The sequence below is a fragment of the Esox lucius genome, chromosome 12, assembly GCF_011004845.1.
Source record: "Esox lucius isolate fEsoLuc1 chromosome 12, fEsoLuc1.pri, whole genome shotgun sequence".
In the NCBI taxonomy this organism is placed as follows: Eukaryota; Metazoa; Chordata; class Actinopteri; order Esociformes; family Esocidae; genus Esox; species Esox lucius.
The window spans coordinates 21941108-21960077 of NC_047580.1; the positions used below are offsets into that span (position 1 = coordinate 21941108).

At 44.8% G+C, this 18970-nt stretch overlaps 1 protein-coding gene across 3 annotated transcripts in view; it reads right to left on the reverse strand.

Moving 5' to 3' along the window:
• Positions 1–18970, reverse strand: part of plxna1a (plexin A1a) — a 166602-nt gene that overhangs the window by 58739 nt on the left and 88893 nt on the right. For all 3 annotated transcript variants that reach the window (XR_002197567.2, XM_010891486.3, XM_010891487.3), the window contains exons 4-8: positions 17393–17524; positions 7120–7220; positions 6909–7032; positions 6599–6752; positions 3659–3758 (exon numbers count right to left, since the gene is read on the reverse strand). Coding sequence is in view for 2 of the 3 variants with exons in the window: in XM_010891486.3 (XP_010889788.1) it covers positions 3659–3758; positions 6599–6752; positions 6909–7032; positions 7120–7220; positions 17393–17524 (611 nt within the window). In the remaining variant the exon portion in view is untranslated. The remainder of the gene's footprint in view (positions 1–3658; positions 3759–6598; positions 6753–6908; positions 7033–7119; positions 7221–17392; positions 17525–18970) is intronic.

An 18970-nucleotide genomic window follows, 5' to 3' on the forward strand; every position in this document is an offset into this window, starting at 1 on the left:
CAAAGAAAAATCTATGAACATCAAAACAATATCATAATAATAAAAAATAGAATAAGAAAATATAAAAAGAATAAAAACGGGATAAAAACATAGGAAGCTATAAAAGCAGTGTGGTTAACTTTAAGTGCTCAGTCATAGGCACGTGAAAATATCTTCTTTTCATAGGCACGATTTAAAAATGTATGCGTTTGGGGCACGTCTAAGATCTTCTGGTAGTTTATTCCAGTTGTGTACAGCATAACTGCTAAACGCAGCTTCTCCATGTTTAGTTTGCACTTAAAGTGAAAACCTTAACTTAATTCAACAAAATGTCCTATAGTTTAAAGGGATCTACCTCAAACTTTTAAAATATAATTTTTCAGGTAGTGCGTCTCTGATTATGGGACCTTGGAGATAAGGGTATAGTGTGGCAGGAAAAAGCCTCTGTACGTCACATACAGGTGTGGGGAAAGCAGAGCTTCGTGGACAGTAATGTAACCATAGAGAGGAAATGGCTAGGGCAATATACTCCTTATTCAACATGTTCAAAGGCTTACATTCAAATAACCTGCAAGGCCCAGATAAGCCTGTTATTCTTAAAACTCTTTTTCCCCTTAGTTCAGAAAGCATAAATGAACATGGATTACCAGAAGCCTTAGCAAAGTTGTTACAGCTACAGGAGAGTAAAAAGAGGATAAAATAAAATACAATACATGCATTAGGTTGCCTCTATTCCGCTTCACCCCACATAAACACATTGATTACTCAGAAATCTTTGAGTTCTACAAAACCCTGTTTACTTGCCTGTATTTCGGTAGCAGAATGAGGCTCCAAACTACTAGTAATGAGCAGGGCCCACTGCATCCAAGCTCTACGGGATAAAGTCTATAATCGATTCTTGCAGTGTCTGGGGAGTAAGGTGGGGGTGGGTGGGGTGGGGGGGGGCTGCTATGCTAACAGACTGCTACTTGTTTGCTTCTGACGGGTAATACCTTCTCGTCTCCAGACATGTGGTTCTATTGATCCCAGCTAGATGCAGACAGAGGAGGGGAGCGATGCCCTTTGAACCCTGCAGATTCTCAGCGTCACACTGGGAGAGACACCAGGGAGCTACTGAATGTCCTGCAGCAGGAAATCAAAGTCTTTGCAGTGCTCTGAGAGTGCTATTGCAAACTGGTCAATATTTCCTGGCTGTTGCTAATCAAACCACCCAAGACCATATATGTATCCTAAATGAAATACCCAAGAAATCAACACAGACTACTTAATGGGGCACTTTTATATTGCAGTAGGTCCTCAATGCCCATTTCCCACTGTAATATATTTTCAAAATCAGTAAGCAGACAGCTACATACATATAATGATCATATTTAATATATGTACAGCTTTCTTTTTCTGCTGAACAATCTCCTCAGGGGCTGAGTATCTTTGCTTGGTTTGGGTGGGCACAGGAGGACGTGTTGGTTGAACAGGGGAGGGGTTGTGCCTGGAGCCAGATCCAGAGTCATGCTCACCCTCAGATGACTGGAAATAGAACACCTGAACCTGGACAATAACAGTCATCTTCCACCTTCTACCTCCAATCTAACAACTCAGAACAACAATCAAGGGCCTAGCAATGACTATGTTCATATCGTAACCTCACCAATATTTGCTATCTGAGATGATAGATCTATAGACAGGTGACAGGCAGACAAAAATACATAGATACCGTAGATGGTACATAGATACAGATAAAATAAGAATATACGGATAGGTCGAGGATAGACATGGATGATGGATACAGACTGAAATAGATATACACAGACTCAAATAGATATATAGACATAGATTAGACTGATTGATTGACAAATAGAGATAATCCTATTTGGGTAACTGAAGTTGTGTGCATATCACAGGAAACCTCATCCAGCAGGATGGACAATTCTTCCCATTATAATATGCTATGAGAAAGCCTTATGTTCTTGTCCGGTTACAACAGTGAAGTGTCTCCAGGTGCTCTACCAACCAGGCTGTCTAATAGAAGGGGACACTATGAACACTCAGCCCTCCAACAAGAGCCTTTCCTGGAGATGTCTGCCTTCAATGAGTGGGCCTTTCAAGGGCCCTAAATCCTGCATGCATTTCATCCTTCTTTTCATATTCTAATAGGCGTTGTGGATTGGCTGAGGCGCTAACCTTTTAGCTCTGTGGACGCATTATCCCCGACACAATGGACACAATCCATCTCTCCTTCCCTAGCTTTCATCCCCCTCTCGCTCTCTCTCTCGTTAAAAATGCATTCGCTCCCTCATATGCTCAATTAAACTATTCCAGCTGTCTTTTTAATGCAAAACTCTAATAATGTTACTGTGTATGTAAATAGCTGGCGGTATAATTTGCCTTGCCAAGTAAAGTGCCCTCTCCGCCCACCATGCCTGTCTCCTCAGAGGAAAGCTCTTTATTGCTCTGCGGGTGAACTGGCACGCCCGGCCTGCCGGCAGCCTACACAGGCTGGAGTCAAAGGTCAGAGGTGTGGGGGTAGAACGTCAGGGGCTGTGTGGGTTCTGTGTGGATGACGAGCCTGGATCAGGAACCGCAGGGCACTGTATGCTCAGCGTAGAGTGATTCGTACATCACATGAAAGACCTCACAACGCCTGCTTACTCAATGAGTAGAGTAGAGTGGGCATGCATAAAGAACCCTGTTTCACACGCACATACACACACTCACTTAAGGATACAGCCCACACCCACACACAAACACACACACACACACACACACACACACAAAAAGGTCCATAGATAATCCCACATCCTCTACGTTGAAAGACATTGAACCAGGCCTTGGTAAGAGGGCCAGGTGAACACCTCACATCCGTTCACCATTATGTCCAGCACTAATGGGGCGCCAGGGCAGCTAATTAGGAGAACATTGCTATGCTAAAATATGCGGCGTATAGAGCAGGGGGCAGGGGGGAAATCTGCTTGATAAATAAGAGCATTGAGGAGGGGCATGAAACATCTGGACCAGCAAGGCAGATGACAGAGTACTAGAGGACGAGATGGGTTGCGTGTGGGTGTAGAGAACGAAGGGGGAAAGGGAGAGGTAGAAGGGGGGAGGGAGGGTGGGTGGCAGAGAAGGAGAGGATAGAGGAGAGAACGAGGGAGGAGGGGTGAGGAGAGGGTTTTCACTGAGTTGTGGTTAGCGAAAGGCAGGGCCAGACACCAGGTCTGAGAGCACAGACACAGTCTGTGTAAAGTGGGGTGGACAAGCGAAAGAAAGAGATGGAGACATATCTCCGATGTAAAAGAACATAGGTCAGCGATGTAAAACATTATCAATGACATCAGAGGGGCTCCAAGTCATTAAGAAAATGACATTAAGAGGCTGATCTCATCGGCAGTCACCAACACTGCAGAGCACAGATGATGGCCTTTTTCTTTTCTTTTTCTCTGGAGCACATGCACACACAAGCACACACACACACACAAAGACATACACACACACACACACACACACACACACACATTATGACACAAACACACGCACAAGAGTCTCAGCCAATGAAGGGAGACCCTGTAAATGTTGAAACAGAAGACACACACACACACAAAGACACACACACATAGACACACAAACACACACAAGAAACCCAGCCAATGAAGGGAGACCCTGTAACTGTTGAAACAGAACTTACGATTGGTGCACGCTACAGTTGTAGAACACAAAGTCCACACTGGCAAACTTCTTGCCCGTCTCCTTGGACTTCAGATAGAGCTTGACAGTTCGCTTGTCTCCTGAAAACAGTTACAGAACAGTTACAGTAGGTCAGTAAAAAACTGTACTTTATCCCCATCGTCAATGTATCACTTGTGTAAGTGTCCAAATAATTGGACTGTATATATATATATATACAGTACAGGCCAAAAGTTTGGAGACACCTTCTCATTCAATGTGTTTCCTTTATTTTCATGACTATTTACATTGTAGATTCTCACTGAAGGCATCAAAACTATGAATGAACACATGTGAAATTATGTACATAACAAAAAAGTGTGAAATAACTGAAAACATGTCTTATATTCTAGTTTCTTCAAAGTAGCCACCCTTTGCTCCGATTACTGCTTTGCACACTCTTGGCATTCTCTTGATGCGCTTCAATAGGTAGTCACCTGAAATGGTTTTCCAACAGTCTTGAACAGTCTCCCAGAGATGCTTAGCACTTGTTGACCCTTTTGCCTTCACTCTGCGGTCCAGCTCACCCCAAACTATCTTGATTGGGTTCAGGTCGGGTGACTGTGGAGGCCAGGTCATCTGGCGCAGCACTCCATCACTCTCCTTCTTGGTCAAATAGCCCTAACACAGCCTGGAAGTGTGTTTGGGGTCATTGTCCTGTTGAAAAAGAAATGATGGTCCAACTAAACGCAAACCGGATGAGATGGCATGTCACTGCAGGATGCTGTGGTAGCCGTGCTGGTTCAGTATGCCTTCAATTTTGAATAAATCCCCAACAGTGTCACCAGCAAAGCACCCCCACACCATCACACCTCCTCCTCCATGCATCACGGTGGGAACCAGGCATGTAGAATCCATCCGTTCACCTTTTCTGCGTCGCACAAAGACACGGCGGTTGGAACCAAATGTCTCAAATTTGGACTCATCAGACCAAAGCACAGATTTCCACTGGTCTAATGTCCATTCCTTGTGTTTATTGGCACAAACAAATCTCTTCTGCTTGTTGCCTCTCCTTTGCAGTGGTTTCCTAGCAGCTACTTGACCATGAAGGCCTGATTTGCGCAGTCTCCTCTTAATAGTTGTTCTAGAGATGTGTCTGCTGCTAGAACTCTGTGTGGCATTCAGCTGGTCTCTAATCAGTGCTGCTGTTAACCTGCGATTTCTGAGGCTGGTGACTCGGATGAACTTATCCTCAGCAGCAGAGGTGACTCTTGGTCATCCTTTCCTGGGGCGGTCCTCATGTGAGCCAGTTTCGTTGTAGCGCTGGATGGTTTTTGCGACTGCACTTGGGGACACATTCAAAGTTCTCGCAATTTTCTGGACTGACTGACCTTCATTTGTTAAAGTAATGATGGCCACTCGTTTCTCTTTACTTAGCTGATTGGCTCTTGCCATATGAATTCTAACAGTTGTCCAATAGGGCTGTCGGCTGTGTATCAACCTGACTTCTGCACAACACAACTGATGGTCCCAACCCCATTAATAAGGGGAAAAAATCCACTAATTAACCCTGACAAGGCACACCTGTGGAAGTGAAAACCATTTCAGGTGACTACCTCTTGAAGCTCACCAAGGGGAACACCAAGGGTTTGCAACGCTATTAAAAAAAGCAAAGGAAGCTACTTTGAGGAATCGAAAATATAAGACATGTTTTCAGTTATTTCACACTATTTTGTTAAGTACATAATTCCATATGTGTTTATTTATAGTTTTGATGCCTTCAGTGAGAATCTACAATGTAAATAGTCATGAAAATAAAGTAAACGCATTGAATGAGACGGTGTCCAAACTTTTGGCCTGTACTGTATATATATATATATATATATATATATATATATATATATATGTGTGTGTTTCATATATTTCCATGATATCCAGACTAAATACTCCTAAAGAAATTGTAAAAACTATGAAAATGCCCTTTTTGTCATATAGTTAAAGTTTGTGGATGATATTTTTGGCCAAATACATGCTTTGATTGATTTTATTCTAATAAACCAATGATGCAGACCACACTAGACAGTCCGGGCAATCAAGCAATTATATTGAACACATTGTATACTTAAGGCACACACAGTAAGAATGAGGGCCAAAGAGGCACAGGAAATTGAGAAAAAAAATAAAGGGGTCTTAACCCTAACTCTTTATGGCAGTTGAGAGATGAAAGTCATAATTTGCGACATTGTTATAGTGGTCAACAGTGCCAAACGGCAATGTTTATACAAACTAAATGCTGGCTAAAACAGAAGCAAATCCCATTTTTAAAAAGCATAAACACAAGTAAAATGTAATTGTACATGAAAGCTTTCATGCCAAATTAAACTAAAAACAACTGTTATTTGAACACGATCATATAAGCCATTTGGGTAGTGGTAGACTTTCCAAGTTCCCTGAAATAAGCACATTATTTTTCAAATTTAAGGAAGCCAAAAAAAAGAAACAAGGTCAGCTATGTTAATTACTATAAATAAAGAGATGAGACTTAACTACAGGCTTGACATTTAACTATGTATTCTAAACTGAGAACCATTCTGGCAAAACCTAGGCTACTTTAATTGGCCACTTTATAAACTAACTAGCTAACTCTTGCATGACCATTACTTTGTATGACAGAATATTTCAAATACAGACCCAGAATAAAATTTTACCAGGCAAGACAAATATAAAAAATTATTGATGTATAATCTTAGATATAGTCTCGGAGACGAATTAGCAAGCCTACCTTTTTTGTTTCTCTTAACACAACATTTCTTTTAACACGACAAACAGGCATTGTGTTGTGCCTGTTGCATACGCCTACACCCAGTTGTTGTAAGCAGCAGCAACCGAGAGAAAGAGGTCCTCTGACAGTTAGGTTAATGACTGAACAAAGCCTATTGTATCTATACAGCAGAGTGGCCACCTTGGTTCCGTGTGATTGGGGCAACCTCGCGTGTGGAAGGGGACAGGCAGTAGATGCGGCCTCCAAAGATGCGTCCCTCCGTCTCAGTGTAGTCCTCAAACGAGCAGTTGACTCCAGCCGAAAGGTTCGGCACATTCTGGGCTTGCAGCACCAGCTACGAATGCGTAGAACGGGGAGCAAGTCAATGAGAAGACAACACAAGCCCTCATCAGGAAAGCTTATCTAAACACATGTTCTCTTACACACGCACCCATACAGTAACACGCGTATTTACACACAGTACACGCAGATTTCCTGTCAGGCCACGCACCTGGACTTCAGACATGGTGACGGAAATGTTCCCAGGTTGAACACTGAGTTTGACACACTGCTCCCCTCTGGAGGCAAAACGCTGCGGCTCATCCGCTCTTTCGCAACGATCCTTCCTGGAACACCTGAGAAAGAGATTTCTGGAGTTGTGGCGACTTGAGCGGTTACGCTGCATTAGATAGGGTCTGCGGGGTGGTGTGTCGTACACTCACACGTTGTGGAGGACACACCAGCCGCAGTGAGGGTCTCCCGATCCCAGACAGGCACTGCAGGAGGGGTACTGCTCACAGCTCTCCACTGGAACACGGTTCACCTGGAAAACACACATAGACAGTACAGCAGTCAACACCACGGAACACTCCGGAAGTTCTGAGGGAATCGGTGAGTGCCCCGGCCGTGTCTGTGGCTTTGTTGAGTTGTGTCGTATCCCGTCATAGATTGATGTGGAGAACAATGGCGTGCAGTCTTTCACCTTCTCCAACGTACACTTGACTCTTCATAGATCTCAGGCCTGTCTCCTCATGGTTTTACTCATGATGTGTTCTGGGTAGCGAGTAAGTGAATGAAGGACTCAATCAACCCCATGGCTGCAATCTCAAATGCAACCTTCAATTCTCTGGCTGGACAACACCATTTCAATCTATTATTGTGTGAGTGTGTGTGTTTGTTTGTGAGTGAGTGAGAGCATGGACAGGTATAATTATATTTTGACCCTGCACGGAAAGTAAAACACGGAAATGTTTTCCATGTGGAAGGTTTAGAATAAACGTTACAATTGGGGTTTGGGATAGAATTAGGATTAGGGTCTAAGGTTTAGGAGAATGATTTTGAGTTAGGGTTACAGTTAGGATTTGGGTCATAGGTATAGGTTTAGGACGTTGGGGATATACTTTGAACAATTTAAGGTTTCAAATGCGCTGTTTGGGATTACATGGTTTTGAATGGGAGTACTTTTAAGCCCCAGTGTTTGTGTGCGTGCTTGCTCACATGTAACAGTATGCAGACCTACCTCTGCCCAGAGCAGTCTCCCTTTCTGTCTCTCTCCTCTCTTTCTCAGCCCGTCTGTCTTTCTGCCTATTGGCTGCTCCTCTCAAACCCACGCATCCAGCCAGATTCAGCCCACACCATCTCACCGGACTGGTATTACATTACAACTGCAGGCAACTTCTAAATTGAGTGTCGGAAATCAAACAGGATCCATTTAATCTGAGACCATTGAGAACTTCACTGCTGGGAGGACTGCAATTATTGACTAGAGATAATCTAGTATGAAGCAGGACCTCTATTTCAGAAAAAACTGAGAGAAACAAAATTGAATTGAATTGAGAGAAATAGTAAGAAAGGAGGGCGTTCAAAGTTTAATAAAAGTCCATGCAAGGCATACCACCGTCACGTTAATGTCTATCACAGCTGCTGGTTAGCATCATAGGAGAGACCATAAGGGACGTGGTAAGAAGCGCTGGAGTTCAATGCATCCGTTCCATGCATCGCTATAGAAATCAAATGTCATTTCTGCTACAAACGCGCAAGCAAAAAACAGATGATCTGAGATCGCGGTTCGTCTGACAGTCCTTATGTCCTTATTGAACCAATTACCACAAAGGCAATAACAGCAAATAGCCGTCATTACATTTCCCTGGACACACGTGACCAAACAATGTTGCGAGGCGGACAGAAATATCAGGACCAACACACCAGAGAATGTGAAAACGCAGAAGCCTGAGCAGATATAGTGTTTATTCAATAGGCCTGGCGATACAGGGAAGAGAATATTTCAACGGAACATTTCAATTATTGAGTTTTATAAAGCAAATAATAGGCAGAAAGATCCTTCCCTGACACAGCCCTTTGTTTTACTAAAAGGTCCAGAGACTATTACTGAGAGCAACTATTCATATTAAAACTGTCACTTTCATCCTGGCCTATTTACAGCAGGCAGGCATATGCAGCGACGAGGTGGATCCTACCATTCATCTCAGGCCCAGGGACAGGGGGAGGGATTTATTACAAATAAATAACAGCCACAAATGAGCCTCTCTCATTTAGGTCACAATGGAGAGCATCTTAATCAGCCTCGGGAAGGAGGGAGCGAGGGAGCGAGGGAGCGAGGGATGAGGGGGAGGATGGAGAGAAACACAGATATAATTGCGACTGATATTTCATTTCACATAAGGGTATGGGCCGGGCCAGGCAGTCCTGCTGTAATTGCCCCATCCGTGTAATTTGCGGCGAAATGGAATGTGCTATCTGAGCACAGGACTCTGATGGATGGGGCCTTCAGTTAGCACCCCTTCAGAAACAACCCCGACGCACAGACACGGCCATCCCTCTGCCCACCTCGGGAATGACAAGCCTTCATTTCGCAAGAACAAACTTTTCCTTCTGGAGGGGTTTTCCATCTGTCTTGAATTTGTCCGGGCATAGAAAGAAACATGGCAAATAAGGTCGTATATCATAGCCACAGACACAGTGTTGAGAGGGAGCGACTGGCGAGTCTGGGGTCTGCGCCACTCTCTCCGGGGAGGCCACCACAAACGTGTCAGAGGGCACGGAGAGGACCCACAAACGGTCCCACACATAGTCTGGCACGGGAAACACGCAGCACGGGCAGGCGATTCGTTCCACCGCTTCCTGTGGTCGTTTATACCACCCGGTCACAACCTGCTGAATGAATGACATCCATGTCAGACCGTTATGTGGGACCAGACGAGGGCCAGAGGGCCGTCAACAACTGACCAAACCTCCTGTGTTACGGTGCCCTTCATCTCTCCTGACAAATCACATCATCCTGCCTGGCCACTGATTGCTCTGCATTCAGATGGTGGGGAAACATGACCCTGGCTCTTCTGTCCTTTTGACTTTTCTGTAGGGAGCCATGACAAAGAAGCAGATGCTGACAGTCGATCTGCTAATATCGTCTTTCCCTGGTTCAAATACACAGTCGAGTCTCTCTCCCGCCCGCCTCTGGTTATGAAACTGACATGGCTATTGTGATTCCTTTCCTATTATGAGATTGTGGCAATTTGACGGTGATTAAGTTGGGAAGAAGAGATCACAGAGCTAATAAACAAGAAGGATCCCTCAAGGGTTGAGTACAGGACATCCCGCCTGGTGACAATGCTGCCCGTGCTGAGGTATCTGTGAGTGAGAGAGCTCTGTAGTCAGCTGCTCTGCGGGAGGAATGCTTTAGCGAGGACAGCTAGATACTGTTCTAACTTGTCTTAACCACTCGGTTCAACCACTCGGTTCAAGTGGCCTCCCCGGTCAGCTAAGTGCAATAAGGGCACCGTCTTCATCAATAAGAGACAACCAGGTTCAAGGACGAAACGGACCAAGAGATGTTCCCACCACACGGTGCAATACCGACACAAACAGAGTTTTAAGGAGGATTGCCTGGTCAAATTCAGCCTTGGCTTTGAGACTATGTCCCAGCTATTAAGTTTGAGGTAAATAATGTGTCTGTTTTTCTGGTAAGCTCAATGACAAAACAATATCCTATTTTCTTGTATTAACTCTGCCCCCAATGTGATGGAACACCCATTTGATTGTGCAGAGAAGCACACAGGCACAGCCTCCAATTCAACATGTGCCACATTTCCTTCCTCCAAACCGGATCTTGTTGATCCTCCGTAACTATATTAAGATGTCCGCCTCACAAATCAGATTTCAGTCATCCGATACTTCCTCTCTTATTCCTTGACAGAAGAAAGAATAAACTCCACCATCAAACAGAGAACATCAAAAAGCTGCTATTAATTGCCTGTGCTGACAGGGATAAGGTTTCTACACTGTACTCTACTGTATCAAAATCAATAGCTCCAAGGCCGTCTTCTCTTCATTATTGCCATCAGCTCTCTCTGTGTAACCACTGTGATAGCCAGTTACATCACATTATGTGGATGTTGTACAATGGCCTTCCCATACAAGCTTAACAAATGAACATGCTAGAAGAATATAGGGTTCTTACCATAAGGTTACCCTTTTTGGTGCTAGGTTTTGCAGACGGTTCTATGTAGAGCCCCCTGTGTAGAATCCCCTGAATATAGTTCTACTTAGAATCCAATATGAAGGATTCTGCCAATAAACCTCCAGAAACGTTCTACAAAAAATTACATAATAGTTCTTTATAAAGCCCTATCCAAATGGTTCTTGATAGAGCCCTATCTCTTGACAAATAACTCATTTGGAAACATTTTAACTAAGAGTGTATTCATCTACACAGTTAAGGTAGAGCATAGATTACCGTCTCCATGGTAACCGTATCCTGTGCAGCGAGCACTGCATGACGTTAGTCAGGAATTGATTCCAGATCATATTTACGTTAATCCATACATGGATACTGTACATTACAAACAAGACCATTCACATGACAGATGAGGTCAAGGATGACTATTCATACAGTCTATTCAACACTCCTGATAAAACTTTGGACAAATCTGTTAGCATTTTCACAGATGTAGGCGTTTAAACTTTACGCATGCAGCTAGCTCTCCTCCACGTCTCTTTATTGTCAGACCAACAGTGGAAGGAGAAGCCTTGTATAAATCCAATGCACGCTAATCGAAATGTCTCTCCTCGCAGCTAAACGGACAGTTTTATGTTTTCACCAGTCCCAGCATTTGCAGTGGGGAGATGTACGATGGGCTATCCAGAACTTTTAATTAACTGCTTGTGAATATGGGGAATGGTAAATTGTTCTGTCAGTTTGGGAAATGGAGTTTTTGATGTTTGAGGCACAACACTGGCCTTACACACTGGCATTTCTATTATCCAATGAGGAGAGACAAATGGAAAAAAGGCAGGAGGTGATAGGTAGGACAAACAGAGTGCTCTCTCTCTCCCATCTCTCTCGCCCCCGCTGAGCGACTCTTCTGAAAGCACAATGATTACATACGGAGAAGGGGGATGGTTTGAACACCACGGTCTAAAACAGATTCATCCTATTCCGCACGAACTAAAAGGACAAAAACCAGTGAGATTAGGGCCCTGTAGGTTGGATTAGCCCCAAACTGGTATAAAATATATTAAAAAGATGCCACGAATAGAGTAGCACACCATTAGCTACTCTACACTGTGTTCTAATGATGATCAATCACATGCTGAACACCCTCAGGAACTGAAATGATGTTTAAGAGAATGAGACTAATCATTTTCAGATGGATTAGACATGCTCCCATCCTCGGTGATGAATAGATAGGTCTTAACCACCTTAACAGCAGCAGTGCTAGGAGCAAGCTATCTCCTGCATCTGCTAAGTCTGAACCAAGACAGGGCTTCATCTGCTGGGAACCTGTTGCATCATCTAGCCTGAAACGTCATGTCAGGCTGCCTGTTAATTGGCACCCTGTTCCCCAAGTATTACACCAGTTTAGCTCCAGTCAAAATAGTGAAGTCAACCGGTACAGGGTGCCATTTGAGAAGCACATTCATGCTTTTCCCCTGGAACTCTGTGCTTCTCCTTTTGTCGGGAGAAGGTATAACAATAATGTTTTGTATCATGCCTCCATCTACGGTAACTGCGGTAAGTGAATCTGATATGGTGAAGAAGGCTACATTACCATGTTAATATGTGGGAGAAAAAGAACACGAGGGAGAGATATTGTCCATTCATATCTGGTGACAGCTAAAGCCTTTCTCAGGGTTTGATACTGTCAACAAAGCCTCTGTCTAAAAACAATGTTTTGCAGCTTATTGAGGCTATATTGCACGATTCTGGTGATTTTTGCCTATGTGGAAAACTCCATTTCCACAGCGGAGGTGAGATTCTATTTGAGCCCATCTCTTTAGTTGCCTGCTGTTTCTGAGAAAATAGCCCTCAGTCAGCGCTCCTCCTACTCTCAAGATTGGCTAAGGAAAGAGGGATTCAATGAGTAAGGGAGGAAAGAGGGGAAAGAAGGAAAGAAAGAGAGTGGGAGAGGGAAAAGAGAGACACTCCCCCATCTCTGCTGCCGACCCCAGGGGCACGCAGCCCATTGACTCCATCAGCAGGAGGACGGGGAGCCTGTAAAGAGGAGATGGAGGGAGTGGGAGAAAGAGAGAGAAATCTCTTCAAACCAATTAATTTCCCCACCTCTCCTCATCCCTCTTTCTGAGCGGGCAGAGAGACAAGACGCTGTGAGCTCTGAAATCCCAGACTCATTCTGTGTTCCGTCTGACACCGCCGCCTGCTCCGATGCTAACATCAGTCAAATGTGATCTGCGCGGCAGAGGTACAGCACGCGGCGTCGACAGGGAAACACACGCCGCACATTCTCCCCAGCCTCACCGGGTGCACACTCCGCAGCCACAGCCGGCAGCCTTAATGAACGCCGGTGGTGCTTGAACTAAGTGCCACGAGCTACGTCTTATCAGACCCACCCCGGGGGGAAAAGCCACGGCGTGAGAAGAGTAACGCCAGAGAACATCTTTACATCGACCCAACATGCACGGACATACATGCCAGGGGACCTACACTGGTGGGAGGACGTCCACCACCTATCTATTTCACACAGCCTGGTGTCAATAAATCCTAGGATCACAGTCAGTGGTCACCCAGACTCATTTCTGGATGACTAAAACGATCTCCCGTGACCAATGAGGTGTCCGCCCACCCCGCCGCAGGTGCGCTGAGGGAGTGTATGGGTGGATGGGTGTTTCCGTTGAACTGCCGGGGGACGGGGGCATGCGCAGGTCTCAGGGACCGGGTCAACCTGCACTACTGTACACTGTAACTATGTGGAGTCGGTGCGCTCACACTCTCACGGCTCAGAGCCTGGCTCACGGAGCTCTCGGCCTGCAAGGCTCAGGGCTTTTTTGCATTACTTTACATCCCCTGAAATCTACTTTACATAATAATACATCGCCTAATATATTATTTTGTAAAATAAACTTGTGAATGTTGAGGGTGACTAAGGTGGAGGAAGAAATTGGCAAGTGGCCTACTCTTATTATTCAGCTTTGCGTAGCAAAATCTGTTTTATATAGGCTCCCTAATGTAGCCGATCAAAAGACATGTAGACAGTGGTCACTGATTAGAGGCTGGTCACATCCTTCAATTCCAGCCCGGAACCTTCTCTCATCTGGTCGTACATAATGCACATTCTATCCCTCATCCATTCTCGATATCATAAGGGGGAAAAGACACCTCTTCACAGCAGAGATCAGTGTAACGCACTGGTATGTGTGAATGTTCTTACACGCTGGCACTGCAATTCTAAATGAATTATTATCGAAATTGCAATATTGACATTACAGCAATGAGAGCGGACGGGTACATGTTGTCCATCCATCATCAGTTTGAGGGGGGTATTAAGCCAAATAAAATGTTGTTGGTGCTATACCTTAATTCCAGGACTAATCCCTTATGTGTATGCAACAATGATGCACAGATGTCAGAGCCACAGACAGCACTATATAGACCATCTGGAGAATTTGCCGATGTAAGATTAAACAAATGTGCATCTCCTTCAGTAAGACTTATGTTTCTTGGCTATCTAGGTTGTTTTTTTTATACATGAAATGCTTGATGGTTTCTTAATGTTAGTTTCAGTTCAAACTGCAACAGCTAGCAAAGTATGTTTCAAGCTAATGAGTGGCGCCGAGATATTGTCAACTACACAACAGGATGGTTATTAGCAGTTTCTGCTTCAAAGTCGGGGCCTGCAGACATGGGCTACTTTATACGGCTAAAAATATTGCTTAGGAGTTGAGAAAGTTTATCTATCTACTGGCAAAGGTGCAAATGTAGCAAACGCCTTTATATTAAATTAGGTTATACAACTACAATGCTTCACACAGGCTGAATGGTGAAAATCGGTAAGTGTGCACTTTTAACTTTTACTCTTTTTTTATTCAATTAGGCATTGTCCAAGGCTAATACATTATAAACAGATACATACGCCGTTCCCGCAACATTGTTTAAAAATGGCTATTCTTAATCATAATTGCAATGTTCAGTTAAAAAATGCACTTCTATATTTCATCCAACTCGTGCAGCACTATTACAGGCTACGTCTTAGTGAAGGTTGTTTTACTCTAGATGGTTGAATGTCGGTAGCATTAAAGGGGCTATAAAAGAGCCATCCCATGGATTGGAGACTGTTGGGGTGATCACTGGATGAAACTCAGGCTAAGGTGGAAACTGAGTAAGAAAGGTTTCATGTTCAACATCTCTGCTTGGACTCAGCAGTGTAGTGATCGAACTAAGCCATTTCCTATGTCAGGGCCAGTCAAATGGAATCCATTTGTATCAATTACAGCCTATCTTTCCTTTAAAGATTTAGACACATGGAAGTCGATTATCTCTAATCGCTGGGAAATTGCTGCAAGTCAAACTATAGTGTGTGTGTGTGTGCATGTGCGCGCGTGCGCGCGTGTGTATGTGCGTGAATAGGTTTTACTATGCTTGTAAGTACCAAAAATCCTCTCAAGGAGAGTAATAAAAGGAAAATGTGACCTTGTGGGGACAATTTGCCTGTCCCTATAAGGAAAAATGCAATTTTCTTTTTAGGGGTTAAGTTTAGAGTAAAACTCACAGTTGGGGTTAGATAAACGGTTAGAGTATGTTGAGTACTTTCGAAATGTCCTCGCAAGGATAATAAAACATGAAATATGTGTTTCCAAAATATTTGATGTTGAACGGTACTCATCAGTTTGTGTAAAATATTATAACAAATACCTGTGTGTGTGTGACTGAGATATTCACTCTATGCGCCTGGTAGGAATGTCACTACTATAGCTAACACCCCATTCTGGTTGTCATGGTAGCAGAGATAAGATTGGGCAGTGACATGATGAAGTTGGTTTGGTAGTGCTAACAAATACTTCTGATGCCAATAAAGCCCTATTAATTTGAATTGAAACCTTTCCACTGGATTCATTCTCAGTCTACATGTCTGGTCAGGTAAAGGGTGTAACGGTTGAACTAAAAAGACTGGTCAGTGGCTCAGATGAGGCAGGGCAGGTCAGCATTCAGACATAAGGCCCGACAAGATGAGGGAATGGGGAGAGAGGCTATGTTTAGCAGCAGTCAGTCTTCTCTCTGGGGATCCTATACGACTAATGGAGGGATCTGATCTGGCTCTGCATATTTCCTGCTGTACAAATAAAGCTGTCATATTCAAATGCAGGAAGATATCTTTCCCCCAGTGCAAGACTAAAGGCCTGTGCCCCATATGGATGCAGATTCATATTCATGCTATCAATTAGGACACATGGGAGTTTACCGGGATGCGGAGCTGAGGAGGGGTGTGGAATAAAACATACACAGTCTGTGAGCTGCACCACTCTGAGTTTCATCCAAATACACATAACAGGACTTGTGCCACCGCACCTTCACTTTTGTACAGGCCTTTTGGTTCTACCTCTCCTTTTTTAGCGTCTTCCAATTTTCCGACTTCCCCCATCTAACCCTCTAACGTGGCGTTTAAATGGCGCCGGCTGACTTTCCTCGGAGGACGCGTGCTGCGTTTGTGGCATAGGCCGTCACACCTGGTCGGAGCCTGCCTCCCAAATAATTTGAGGGAAAATGACTATCGACACCCAGCCAACTTTCTGGGGAGACATAAGATGGCTGCAGATGGCGGCAATACGATCGAGGTGAACGGTAACCATGTGTCTGTCTGTCCACCAGCTAAGGCCTTATCAGGAATACATGCTCCTGCTTGGAGTGTCACAGAGCCAGGCGGTCTCAAAGAGCTTGACAGTCCTCACCGCGTGTCACAATGTCCAATGCGCCTTAAAGCAGACCTCAACACGTACAGCTCTGCCCTGACACGGAATGTAATACCGCATGGCAGATATAGACATCCATCAAGTTAACTTACCCGTCCAGACGTCTGAGTGAGAGGACACAGCATGCTAAAGGGGGACTGAGAGGAGTCGGCAGTGTGTTAAATAGCAATTCCGAGGAGAGAGGTGCATTTTGAAGAAGCGGTTTCAATTTAAATCTCGGAGATGAATCCTTAGTGTTAAGCTTTGGTGGCCCTTCATCTCTCATCACCCCGCTAACCAATTCATTTCTTCCAGCCTGATAAAGACAGAGAGGCTAGGAAGGGGAGCAGGGTGCAGGGGGGAGCTCCCAGTAATGACGGAGGAAATGTCTTTAATGAGTGTTCAAGAGGAGGCCCTTCAATTACAGTTTAGGGGAGAAACCACATGAAAGTACAGAGAGAGAGAGCAGGGAGAGGGGGAGACGGGAAGCAGAGGACTGGGGGAGAGGAGGAGAGGGAATATTTCCCTTTCTGTTCGTGCTTTGGCGGGGCTAAAAGAGAGGGATTTGGACAATTATTCCATCAATGGGGATCACAGAGAGACCCACTCCCCTGCCCCGTTGCCTGTGATGAGGGCTGCTGACTGGGGGGATGAATGTGTGTGTGGGAGGAGAGGGGGGCTGGCTCAGCGCTGGAAATCAAACGGAAGCAATCACAGAGATTGCCTGAGTGTCTGACACACAAAGAAACACAGAGTGAGTGTGAGTGTGTGTGTGTGTGTGTTTGAAGCTCATACCTGTTTGTCTGTGAGGGCATAGATGTGCTGGTGGTCTGGACTGAAGAGCAGATCTCTGAGGATCGGGCTTCCCTCACTCACCACCACATTCTCATACAGCACGGCAGGCTGGTTGACGGAGTTCACCAGGATCTGAAACAGGACACCGTGGTCAGAACAGGGCAGGAACAAGACAGTGGAGAACGTGGCCTCAGACAGCTGCATTCTGTGTCCTGTTAGCTACAGAATGATAGACTTCTGATAGACTACTTTCCTAGAAGTAGATATAACATACTGACAGCACCGCAGTATGATATTCTGCACTAGATTGCTGTACATGCTCCAAAATATTTTGTACATATTTTTACATAATTATAATCTTTCTGAGAGAACATTCTGCATATAGGATCCCCCCTTGACATGAATAGGATCCCAGCCTTGACATGAATAGGATCACCCCTTGACATGAATAGGATCCCACCCTTGACATGAATAGGATCCCACCCTTGACATGAATAGGATCACCCCTTGACATGAATAGGATCCCACCCTTGACATTAATTGGATCCCCCCCCCCCTTGACAAGAATAGGGACCCCCCCCCCCCCATAACTGAGGGGTCACATATGGCAAGGCCCTGTCATTAATGCTACACAGCGTTGTGGCTGGTATGACCAGGCTGTTTGAGTCTGATGTTTGTGGGGGAAAAAGCATCAAGAACTTGGTATATGCACTTCACCATCGAAGGCCTCTAAGGTGAGCAGAAGAGTCTTGAATGTAATCCTGTATTGAACAGGCAGCCATTGGAGCCTAAATAAAACAGGGCTGATTATGTTTTGGGTGGGGGTTGTGAGATTATCCTGGCAGCTGCATTCTGGATCATCTGGAGGAGACAGGAGCCTTACTGACACTTCTGTCAGCAGTGCATTGCAGTACATTTACATATAAATTATTTAGCAGACGCTCTTATCCAGAGAGGCCTCCAATAGTGAGTGCATACATTTTCATACTTTTCATACTTACCCCCCTGTGGGAAACGAACCCACAACCCTGATGATGCAAGTACCATTCTCTATTAACTGAGCTAAACGAGACCCTATGTAATGTTACCATGGCATGAACAGGCTTTTCAGTATCTACAGTAGATATGAATGACCTGATCCTAGCGATGTAATGTAGATAATAACATTATGTTGCAGACGTGTGATTCCAACTAGGTTACAATCCAAACCACACCATTGTTTCGATCCCATCCATCCATCCATCTTCTACCGCTTATCCGGGGCCGGGTCGCGGGGGCAGCAGTCTAAGCAGGGATGCCCAGACTTCCCTCTCCCCAGACACTTCCTCTAGCTCTTCCGGGGGGACACCGAGGCGTTCCCAGGCCAGCCGGGAGACATAGTCCCTCCAGCGTGTCCTAGGTCTTCCCCGGGGTCTCCTCCCGGTGGGATGGGACCGGAACACCTTCCCAGGAAGGCGTTCCGGAGGCATCCGAAAAAGATGTTTCGATCCCAGGGGAAGATGCAATTCAGCAGCTATGTTTTTCTGGATATAAGTTGCAAAAAGTGTGAATGCATCACTGTCTCAATCGTCTGTCTGT